The following is an 11,510-nucleotide window of genomic DNA, read 5'->3' on the forward strand; positions in this document are numbered from 1 at the left end:
GTCCCAAACCTGGCAGCTTGCTTTCTTACTTGCCCTTTCTCTCTCGCTGGTCAAATTAAAATAATAATAATAATAAATAAGGATTTATTTATAAGTAATTAAAAGGATTATTTATTTATAAATAAAAATAATTTTTAGAAGAATTATTTTATTTAACTATTATTTATTCATTTTAATTTGACCAAAGAAGGGGAGAACAAGAGCCAGAGAGAGACAGAGAGAGAGAAAGTGAGAACGCAAGCCACCATGTCCAGGACTTGAACCACAGTCAGCCATGTGGGAGTCCATCCCCTTAACCACCACGCCACCTGCCAGCCCATAAAAAAGTCTTTACAAGAAAACTAAAACTCCACCCTGAGTTTGTGTCCAACTGCTTGGATGCTGGTACTGCAGCAGACTGTAATCATCATGCCCTTGTCAATTCTGTCCTTTTTTCGGAATATTTTTGTAGCGACACAGTAAGTGTTTGGTAAACATCTGCTGAATGACCAAACCATTCCAGGATAAATAGTCACACTAAAGTCCAAACACCGGGCTCGGGCTACTGAGCACTGAGGCTTTAACTGAACAGTGACATCTGGAGGGTTATGTCACTGCAGAATAATAATCCCACACATCACATTTCAGGAACAGACGAGCCCCATCTCTAGCTCCTCCTGCCACAATCACAGCAGACAGATAAAGTTGAGGAGTTTATTAGGGAAACATGAGAGGCATAGACACCCCAAGTGACAGAAAGAAAACTCTGAAAATGTCCCTTCAAGTCAAGTGGGGGCCTGGCCCTGACCTCCCCAAATCGACGAGAAACTGGTGGGTTAGCGATAACATTCTCTGGCAGCCACTTTATCAGGGCACGAGAGTCTCAACCAGACTTCTCCCCACCTCCCACCAAAGGTGGGGAGGAGAAAAAGACTGTTTATAAGATCAGTGCAGAGGCAAAGAGACTTAAAGTCTGAGAGAGGAGGAGGTGGGGCAGACCTTCACCAAGTCCTGGGCTTTTCGCTCTGAATGCCTCAAACACTCGACAAGTAGTTTTATAAAACGTTACTGAAAAGGTAAAATGCCTAATGTTTCCAAGAGTTCTTGGACTTCTCCCCACATGCCACATCACACCCCCAGATGTACATGGCAGCCCCCAAAGGCCACATTTCCGAAAAAAGAAAAACAAGAATAAGCCCTGTTGCTCTTTAAGGAGAGAGGAAGAAGCTGAAGACTGCTGGGGCCTGTCCCACGTGGCCTGTGTTCCGTAAAGCAACTTCCCAGCAGCAGCATGGCACAGTTTTAGGTGAGCGTCTCACCCTTTGTCACCTGTCAACGGAAAATTGACATTTAGGTAAATTCAAAAGGACTGGAGGGTTCGACATAAAATCCTGTTTTAGGGAGGTTAGCAGGTGGCATGGGGGCTAAGGGTGCTAGACTCCTGCATGGCCAACAATGGTTCAAGTCCAGACCTGGAGGCTTGCCTTCTCATTTTCCTTCTAGTTCTCTCTTACTCTGTCCCTCTCTGGTCAAATTAAAATAAATAAAGTTAAATAAAATAATTATTTTTAAAAATTGTTTAAAAAAAAATCTTGTTTTGGGTCATAGGCATTGAAAAATGGCAGAAAAGAAGATAGCTTTGATGAGGCCAGGAGACGGCATAATGGTTATGTGGCTGGACTCCCATGTAACTGACCATGGTTCAAGTCCCAGACCCAGACTTAAAACTCATGCCAGGCGTGCATGCGTGTGTGCGTGCCCAAGATCCTGAGAGAAGAATGGAAGAGAAGGGACCGATGTGGCTATGTCCCCTAGGGGGTGATTTCTCATTTTCTGTCTCCCGGTCTCCATCTCTGCAGCACGCACATGCACCCTACAGCAAGAATCTTTCAAAAAAAAAAAAAAATAGAAGATAGCATTGGAGTCACAGGCACATGGTTCAGACTCAGGCAGAATACCTGGCTTCCCTAAGCACGTTTCTGCCTTCAGGTTAGTTTCAGCAAGAAGTAGAAACATGCGCTCTTAGACAACCCTTGTCCGTCATACTCACCCGTGCTTCAATGTACTCTATCCTCCGCTCGAGGGCTGTCAATTTCTCATTTAGTGTTGCAAGTCTTGAACGACAAGACATATCTGGTAAAAGAAGACTGAGGTTCAGAATTAACGTCACTGCACACAGACACATACGACCGCTATGCTGAGTGGAGAACACACCCAGCAGAGTGCGAATGGGAGTGGAGGGGACAAAACGAGGAGTACCTCAGGAGCACAGTTGTTTACAGTGAGTATGCTGACCTCCTCCCAAGTGTGCTAGGCAGAGAAAACAGGACCACAAAGATGTCCACACCCTGACCCCTGGAACCTCTCATTACGTACCACACATGGCAAAAGGCGCTGCTGTGCAGATGGGGCTAAGGCTGAGGACCTTGAGGTCTTGAGGTCTACTCTGGCTTATCACAGTGGCGCCACTCTAATCATGGACCCAAAATTGCAGATGAGAAAGGCAAAAGGGGGCCAGGGATGAGTTAGAGGAAGAAGAGCTCCGAAGCATGAAAGGGATGACTCAACCTGCCCCTGCTGGCCCTGAACAGGGAGCAAGGAGGCCAAGGGATGCAAGTGACCTCAAGAAGCGGGACACCCTGAGCAGACAGGCATCAAGGAACCAGGGAGCTCAGTCCTACAACCACAAGAAATGGAGTTCTAGCAACAGCCCAAAGAGCGAGGAAACGGAGCCTCTGCCACGGCCTCCAGAATAGAAGGCAGCCCTTCCAAGACCTTGATTTTAGCCCAGTGATCAGCAGTAAAAGGTAAAATTATAAACTTACATAGCTTAACTTGTTATATTTCTGGTCATTTTATATGGTAGCAACAAAAAGAAAAGCAAATACACGAAGGTTGTACAGACGCCCAAACTAAGATTTTCAAGAGAGGGGATAATTCCCAATTTCAACAGGGAAGAAAGCACAGGTCAACACAGCAACAGAAACTGAGGGGAGAAGGGAGGTGTCAAGAGTTTCTAAGTTCACGGAAGCCTCACCATCACTGCTGTTCTAGAAGGGTACTTAATGTTCCATCAATATCTGCATATGCCTTTTAGAACTAGAGAAAACCTGGAGAATATCACATTCCCTGTGGAACTCGTGTTCCATCTGTGAAAAACTACCAAAGTTCTTTTTCTTCTACCTTTGTCTTCTCTTTTAATTTTTTTTTTGGAGGTTTTTGCTATAGGGTGCATGCGCTCACCAGAAAGAGAGAGGACAGAGAGACAGAAAGCGAGAAATCACCCCGCGGGGGGACGGCCAGACCACAATCCCTTCTCCTCCAATTCTCCTCTTGGGATCTCGGGCTCGCACACACACGCGCCCGGCGTGAGTTTTAAGCCACCGGGTCCGGGACTCAAACCACAGTCGACTACATGGGAGCCATTACACTAACTGCTGGTCCCCCCTTTTAATATTTTTTAAATTGAGACTTATTTTATTTATCTTTTTTTTTTTTTTTTCCCCTACAAGGCACATGTGCTCACCAGAGAAAGACAGAGAGAAAGAGGGAAAGAAATCGAGCTGCCAGGTCCAGTACTCAAACGTGGGAGTCCAGCCCCTTAACCACCACACCACCTGCTGGTTCCAATAAAGCTGTTTTTAGGGACTAGCAGATGGCATAATGGTTGTCGCTGAACTCCCACGTAGTTGACAGCAGCTCAAGTTCCAAACCTGGTAGCTTAAACTCGCCAGGAACGTGTACATGTGTACCCAAGATCCCAAGAGGAGAATAAAAGAAAAGAGGTTGCAGCGTGGCCATCCACCCAGGGGGGTAATTTCTTGCTTCTCTCTCTCTTTCTCTGTCTTTCCAGCTAGCACACGTGCGCTTTAGCGAAAACCTCTCCAAAATGAAAGCTGTTTTTAAAAAAGGATAATGATAATGGGGGTCACAGGTGGCATGGTGGTTAAAGGTGCTGAACTCCCACATGGCCGGCTGCGGTTCAAGTCCTGGACCTGGTGGCTTGCTTTCTCACTTTCTCTCTCTCACTCACTCTGTCCCTATCTGGTCAAAATTTAAGTAAATAAATAAAATAAAGTTAAATAGAATAAATCTTAAAAAAATAATAATAAAAAAAGGAAAACGAAGAGTAGGAATGAAAACGATGAATGTGACAATGAATCAATTGACATGGAAACAGAAAGGAAAAAATGAATAGAAAGTGAGGGTTGAGTTGTAAGCAAGCTGTTAATTCTATTTATTTGTTTGTTTGTTTGTTTGTTTGTTTATTTTTGGCAGACGTTCTTGCTATGAGGGGGAGGGTTCCTCCCTGGATGGCTGTTCTGTCCTAGCTCTCAATCTGGTAATAAATCAGAATCCAAGAACAATACTTTGCCACTGGCCTACGTGACTAAACACTGCTGAGAAACGTGAAAGGTCCAATTCCAGAAACTTCAGTCATATTTCAAGATCCCATTAAATATACACTAGTTCAAATACAAAGCTTTGGGAAAACACTCAGCAGCTGGACAAGCCTGAGACAAAACTGCATTTACCATCACACATTGTCACCAGACTTTAACGGAAAGTGCCAGTTCTCATCAGGGTGGTTGACGGGTCTGTATCGCTATATCACTACTGACGAGGGCCTGTTATGAGACCGCGCATCCTCTGAACCTAATACACACGAGCTTAGCACTAAACAACAACGACAACAAAACACTTTCTTTGACTCACTTTGCAGGTAAATCTTCTTTCTCCAACAAAATTCCCTATTTCTTAGGAGTGGGTACTATGTCTATTTATTCAGATTTACTCCTTTCACACAGCACCTGACACACAGCTGGGGTTACAATAGACATGTTGTTTTTTTTAATAAATAATTATTTTATTTTTATTATTCGTCATTTTTTTTTGTTTTGGAGAGATTTTCACTGTAGGGCGCGTGCGCTCGCCAGACAGAGAGAGACATAGAGACAGAAAGCGAGAAATCACCCCCCAGGGGGGATGGTCACGCCGCAATCCCTTCTCCTCCATTCTCCTCTCGGGATCTTGGGCACACACGCACACGCGCCAGGCGTGAGTTTTAAGCCACCGGGTCCGGGACACGAACCGCGGTCGACTACGTGGGAGTCCAGTGACATAGCCATTACGCCAACTGCTGGTTCCCTTATTCGTCATTTTGACTAGAGAAAGAGAGAGAGAGAGAGAGAGAGCGCGAGCGAGCCACCTAGTCCAAGACTTGAACCACGGTCGGCCATGTGGGAGTCCAGCGCACCACCACACCACCTGCCGGCCCCAGACATGGTGTATTTTTGGCTTGGTATAAAAACAGATTTCTTGGGGCTGGCAGATGACATGGTGGTTGAGGGTGCTGGACTCCCACATGGCTGACTGCAGTTTGAGTCCTGGACTTGGAGGCTGGCTTGCTTTCTTCTCTCTCTCTCGCTCTCACTCTGTCCTTCTCTGGTCAAATTAAAATAAGTAAATAAAGAAATAAAGCTAAATAAAATTATTCTTATAAAAAGATTTCTAAGGATTATTAATTTTATTTGTTTATTTATTTATTTAAAAGAATTATTTAACTTCATTTATTTAATTTGACCAGAGTGAGTGAGTGAGTGAATGGGGGGGATGAGAAAGCGAGCTGCCGGGTCCAGGACTCGAACCACGGTTGGCCACGTGGGAATCAAGCATCCTTAAGCACCACGTCAACTGCCGTTCCCTAATATTCGTTTTTTAAGAGAGATTTTTCCAATAGGGTGCATGCACTTGCCAGAGACAGAGAGACAGAAGGCGAGAATTCATCCCCCCAAGGGGGATGGACAAGCAGCAATCTCTTCTCCATTCTCCTCTTAGGATTATGAGCATGCATATGCATGCACCCAGCATGCGTTTTAAGCCACTGGATTGGGAACTTGAACCATGGTCCAGTACATGGGAGTCCAGCAATATAACCATTATGCCATCTGCTGGTTCCAAGTTATGTATTTTTTTAGTTTTTTTTTTTTAATAATTTTTAGTTTATTATTATTCTAAATTTGATATAGGGCACATGTGCTCACCAGAGGAAAGAGAGAGTGAGAAAGCAAGTCACTAGGTCCAGAACTTGAACCATTATCAGCCATGTGGGAGTTCAGCACCTTAACCATCATGCCATCTGCTGGCCTCCCATATTATTACTTTTTTAATTTGGTATAGGACACAAGCACGGACCAAAGGGAGAGACAGAGAAAGTGAGAAAGCAAGCTGCCAGGTCCAGGACTCAAACCATGGTCAACCAATGTGGGAGTCCAGTGCCTCAACCACCATACCATCTGCCAGTCCGAAACTGAAACTTTTTTTTTTTTCAAAGAGATTTTTGCTATAGGGCACGTCTGCTTGCCAGAGAGACAGAGGCAGAGAGAAAGAAATCAAGAAATCACCGCCCCCCACCCCCACCCCAAGAGGATGGCCACGCTGCAATCCCTTCTCCTCCATTCTCCTCTCGGGATTTTGGGCACGCATGCACACGGCCTCCTGTGAGTTTTAAGCAACCAGGTCCAGGACTGAACCGCAGATGAATACGTGGGAGTCCAGTGACATAACCATTATGCCACCTGCTGGTCCTCAAACTGAGATTTTTAAAAAATAGCTACATTCCCTATTTTTTCTTTGTGATTCTCTACACATATTAGCTTTGGAATTACAGTATAAAATTAAAAAGCTATAAATGTGACAGTCTTTCTTTTAGAAACTTCCGTTTTGAAGTACAGAATAGGTCTAGTGTTAAAATGTTATGGATGCATTATGATCTCTATGTCCTCAGGTTCAGATGGTTTTCAACATGAAAAAAGAAAGACCATAAAGAGATAGAGGCTACTCTCTCCAACTAGAATCACAGGGTAAAAGCTGTTCAGAAAGTCATTAGCTATCTCGGTGCTTTTTTGGCCGGAACCGCCATCTTCCAGTAATTAACCAAAATGACGAACACAAAGGGAAAGACACCCGATATATGTTCTCTAGGCCTTTTAGAAAACATGGAGTGGTTCCTTTGGCAACATATATGCGAATCTACAAGAAAGGTGATATTGTAGACATTAAGGGAATGGGTACTGTTCAAAAGGAATGCCCCACAAATATTACCATGGCAGAACTGGAAGAGTCTACAGTGTTACCCAGCATGCTGTTGGCATTGTTGTGAACAAACATGTTAAGGGCAAGATTCTTGCCAAGAGAATCAATGTGCGTATTGAGCATATTAAACATTCTAAGAGCAGAGATGGTTTCCTAAAACGTGTGAAGGAAAATGACCAGAAGAAGAAAGAAGCCAAAGAGAAAGGTACCTGGGTTCAACTGAAGCGCCAGTCTGCTCCACCCAGAGAAGCACACTTGTGAGAACCAACGGAAAGGAGCCTGAGCTACTGGAACCTCTTCCCTATGAATTCATGGCATGATGGGTGTTAAAAATAAACTAATCTGTGGTCTTTAAAAAGAAAAAGAAAAAAAAAAAAAGAAAGTCATTAGCTATCTTGGAAAAGTAGTCCCCTCTCCACACCAGATGGCCTACAAAGATTCTGGTCAGGGTAAAGACTGAAGGATGGGGACCAGCAGGTAGTGTAATGGCTATGTCTCTGGACTCCCATGTAGCGCACCATGGCTCAAGTCCCAGACCCAGCGGCTTAACCTCACGCCGGGCACGTGGGCCGTGCGTGTCCAAGATCCCAAGAGGAGAATGGAGAAGGGACTGCAGCATGGCCATCCCACCTGGGAGGTGATTTCTCGCTTTCTATCTTTCTGTCTCTGTCTTTCTGGAGAGCGCACACGCCCTATAGCAAAAACCTCTCCAAAAAAAAAAAAAAGACTGAAGGATGGGGGCCATTTTCCAAGAATTCCAGATGCCCCCTCTAAGTAAACATCTGCCGAATCTCTGCATCACCAATTTGTACCATCATAAACACAGGACAAGTTCCACAGATACAGATCTCAGAAGAGGAGCCACGTTAACAGCTGAGAAGGGGAAAATACATCCCACACACATTCATCCTGAATCATCCGATGCCAAGAAAATGTACTCAGCGCTCCTTATGATTTATCCAGCTTCTCGGCCTGTTGGCCTTGGTCTAAACACTTGTTACCATAATACTCTCAACATTCAGGAACTCACCTAAGTATTAGGCACGCCTAACTTCCATGTGAAATTGCTTTAACTTTCGATCTTGCATTACAATGCTTTGTTTTCTTTCTTGTCCTTAATTGTCCTTTTCTTTAAAACTCCTAAATTCACTTCCTAAAATCTTCACAAACCACCTTCAAAAACATTTGGAATTTATCTGTACTTTAAGGGAGAATAATAGCCTATGCTAAGAGAAGCTGTTTCTTCTGGTTCCTAAAGATTAGAACTCTGTGTGTCTATGTCATCAGTCTAGGACTTACTGGAAATTCCAATAATAAGAAAAGTCTTGAGTCAGCCAGTGGCGTGGTAATTAGAGTGGCTAGAACCCACATGGCCAACTTCACGGTTGGAGTCCCAGACCAAGCAGCTTGAAAAGCAGGCCAAGCGCGTGTGCATGCATGTCGAAAATACCAAAGGGAAAACGGAGGCCCAGAGGCTGTGGTGTGGTCATTCCTCCCTAAGCAGTGCTTCCTCACTCTCTTTTTCTCCCTCTAGCGAGCACACATGCTTTACAGCAAAAACAAACAAAACCAGTCCAGACTCTTTTTTTTTTTTTACTTAATTTTATTTATTATTACTTTTAAAATCTGGCCGGAGAGACAGAAAAAGAGCGAGAAAGGGAGAGTGGGAAAGCAAGTCACCATGTCGCGGGCTCCAACCACAGCTGGCCGTGTGAGAGTCCAACACCTGAACCACACCACCCAGCAGCCCCCATCTCGCCTCTTTAAACTTGAGTTTCCCGACTCCAAACCCACTTATCATTCCCACTATATACATTTTCACTTACATTCCTCAAAAAAAAAAAAAAAACAGTAACTACAAACTTCAGGATACACGAGATCTATGATTTCTCAACTATCATTCCCTATAACCTTTACAACATTAAAAAAATATATTTATTTAATTCCATTATTATTGTTGTTATTATTTTTTTAAATTTTACCAGAGAGAGAGAGAATGAGAAAGGGAGAAAGCAAGCTGCCAGATCCGGACTGGAACCACAGCTGGCCATGTGGAAATCCAGTGCCTTTAGCCACCACGCCGCCACCCGCTGGCCCCACTTTACAACACTGTGAGTATGAATGCGTATCCCCGACACATACATTTATGTGATTCTCTTCCGTCATGCGGGAGGCCCACCTCTCAACCACTCGCCACCTGCTGGCCCCTCTGACAAAACTCTTGCTGTCATTTTTATACTCTTTAGAATTCATTCACCACCAGCAGGTGGTGTGGTGCCTAAGGCTCTAGACACTCCCATATGGCAGACCATGGTTCGAGTCCCAGACCCAGTGGCTTGCTTTCTCACGTTTTCTCTATCTCTCTGTGTGTCTCTCTCTATTTAAATTAAAATAAATGAATGAACAAATAAAATTAAATAATTCTTTTTAAAAAGGAATCAGTCCTTTAGCTAGAGAATAATTTATTTTAACATATTTTATTTAAAAGTTATTTGTTTCTTTCATGTGTGGAGGAGAGAGAGACAGAGAAACAAGGGCCTCTGTCAGGGTCCTACCAAGTAGTAATCCTCCCTACGGTCCTCCAGTCTGCCATCATCCTGACATGCTCAGAGCACCAAGAATGTTCTGGTCCACCTAGGATTCAAACGTGAGCCTTCCCATATGGCTCCAGCATCACTAGCAGCGCCCTACCACCTGTGCTATGGTAACTAAACCAATATAGTTTCCTTTTTAATATTTATTTAATTCTGTTTACTATCATTATTTTAATTTGACCAGAGAGAGACAGAGAGAGAGAGAGAGAAAATGAAACAGCAATCTGCCAGGTCCAGGACTCAAACCGTGGTTGGCCACGTGGGAGCCCAGCATCTTAACCAACAAGTTACCTGCTAGCCCCAATATAAATATATCAATTTCCCCATTTCTTTTTGTTTATTTATTTATTTATTCCCCAGATTTTGCCATAGGGCATGGGTACTCACTGGAGAAAGAGAGGCAGTGAGAAGGAAAGTGAGAAATCACCCCACAGGGGGAATGGCCATGTCACAATCCCTTGTCCTCCACTCTCCTCTCAGGATTTTGGGCATGCATGCACACTCGCCCTGGGTGATTTCCAAGCCTCAGTCTGCAGTAGGCCATGTGGGGGTCCAGCACAGCACCTTAACCACCACGCCCCCTGCTGCCCCTCTCTTCGTTAATTTTTTTTTCCTTTTAAAGAATTACTTATTCAATTTTATTCATTCATTTTTTATTTTATTTATTTATTTTTAATTTGACCAGAGGGAGACAGAGAGAGAGAGAGAGAGAGAACATGTGAGAAGGCAAGCCACCAGGTCCAGGACTCAAACCGTGGTTAAGCCATGTGGGAATGTCCAGCACCTTAATCACCACGCCACCTGCTGGTCCCCATCTCTCCTTTACTCTTAACTGCTTCATGTCGCTGAATTCATGCAACCGAAGTACACTAGCTGGAAAAAGATTATAAGACGTCATCCTCACACCTATACAAGAAGTCTATCCAATGCCAAGTTCTCTCAAAGCAGCACCCCAGGAACATCAATTAACAGCCTCTTACAAGCTTGCAGAAAAAAACCTAAGACTGTCTCAAGCAGGACACACGCGGGACAGATTCTGGCAGAGCTCTCTCCGCTAAAGGCACCCGCGCTGGGTCAGCTCAGGACCGGGTCGCAGCAGAGCATATGCCCTGAGCTCAAGGCCAGTTTCAGCAGAGAGCACCTGCGAGGCCCTACCTCGCCCCCTGTGTGCACCGGAGACAGGACGCAACAGACAGGAGGCGGCTGAGGGGGCGGCCCAAAAGCATGGTGCTAAAGGGTCTCGACTCGATCCGCAAGGACGTGGGGCGCTGTCAAGTCTTTAAAAAGGGCAGTGGCACGGTCAGGGCCGCGCACTCTCAGTGACAAGTGGGGCCTGGAACGGAAGCGGAGCCGGAAGGCAGGAAGACCACGGGAGTAGAAAACGCGGAGGGACACAGGGGCGGCCGTGTCTGGGCAAAAGACTCGCTAACGGTCCGGGGGTGGAAATGGGACCGACAAGCTCGGCCGAGGACAGAACCCCACAGAGACTCCCCAGCGGGGCCGAGAGGAGAAAGGTGGGGCCTGAAGGAGGAAGCGAACCCCAGCGAGTGCCGCAGGCTCGGAAGAGTCCCCTCGAAGCTCCTCCGCGGCCTCCCGCCTCCCCACCTCCCCTGCTAGCCCGCTGACCGAACGAGTTGAGAAAGTCCGCGATTTTCTTGATGCTGCTGGTGATGACCTCAATGTACTCCCGGTTCGCCCAGTCCTGGTGAATCTCCCGCTGCACCGGATCCTCTTGCCCCGCCATGGCGTCCGTCTAATGCATGAAGAGCGACTGCGCAGGCGCGACCCTACAGGTCGCCAGTGCGCCTGCGCTACCAGCCCACGCCCATCAGCCGGTGTCGG

General features: G+C 45.5%; 1 protein-coding gene across 1 annotated transcript; it reads right to left on the minus strand.

The window, feature by feature from the left end:
* Positions 1 to 679: 679 nt before the first annotated feature.
* Positions 680 to 11,449, minus strand: BRK1 (BRICK1 subunit of SCAR/WAVE actin nucleating complex). Its single transcript, XM_027773239.1, has 3 exons — positions 11,295 to 11,449; positions 2,030 to 2,112; positions 680 to 1,308 (listed from the first exon to the last, which is right to left on the minus strand). Exons 1-3 carry the CDS (start codon positions 11,410 to 11,412, stop codon positions 1,282 to 1,284), a joined length of 228 nt encoding a protein of 75 aa, XP_027629040.1. The 5' UTR covers positions 11,413 to 11,449; the 3' UTR covers positions 680 to 1,281.
* Between the last annotated feature and the right edge of the window lie 61 nt (positions 11,450 to 11,510).

This window comes from Tupaia chinensis, unplaced genomic scaffold (genome assembly GCF_000334495.1).
Source record: "Tupaia chinensis unplaced genomic scaffold, TupChi_1.0 Scaffold000333_1, whole genome shotgun sequence".
Lineage (NCBI taxonomy): Eukaryota > Metazoa > Chordata > Mammalia > Scandentia > Tupaiidae > Tupaia > Tupaia belangeri.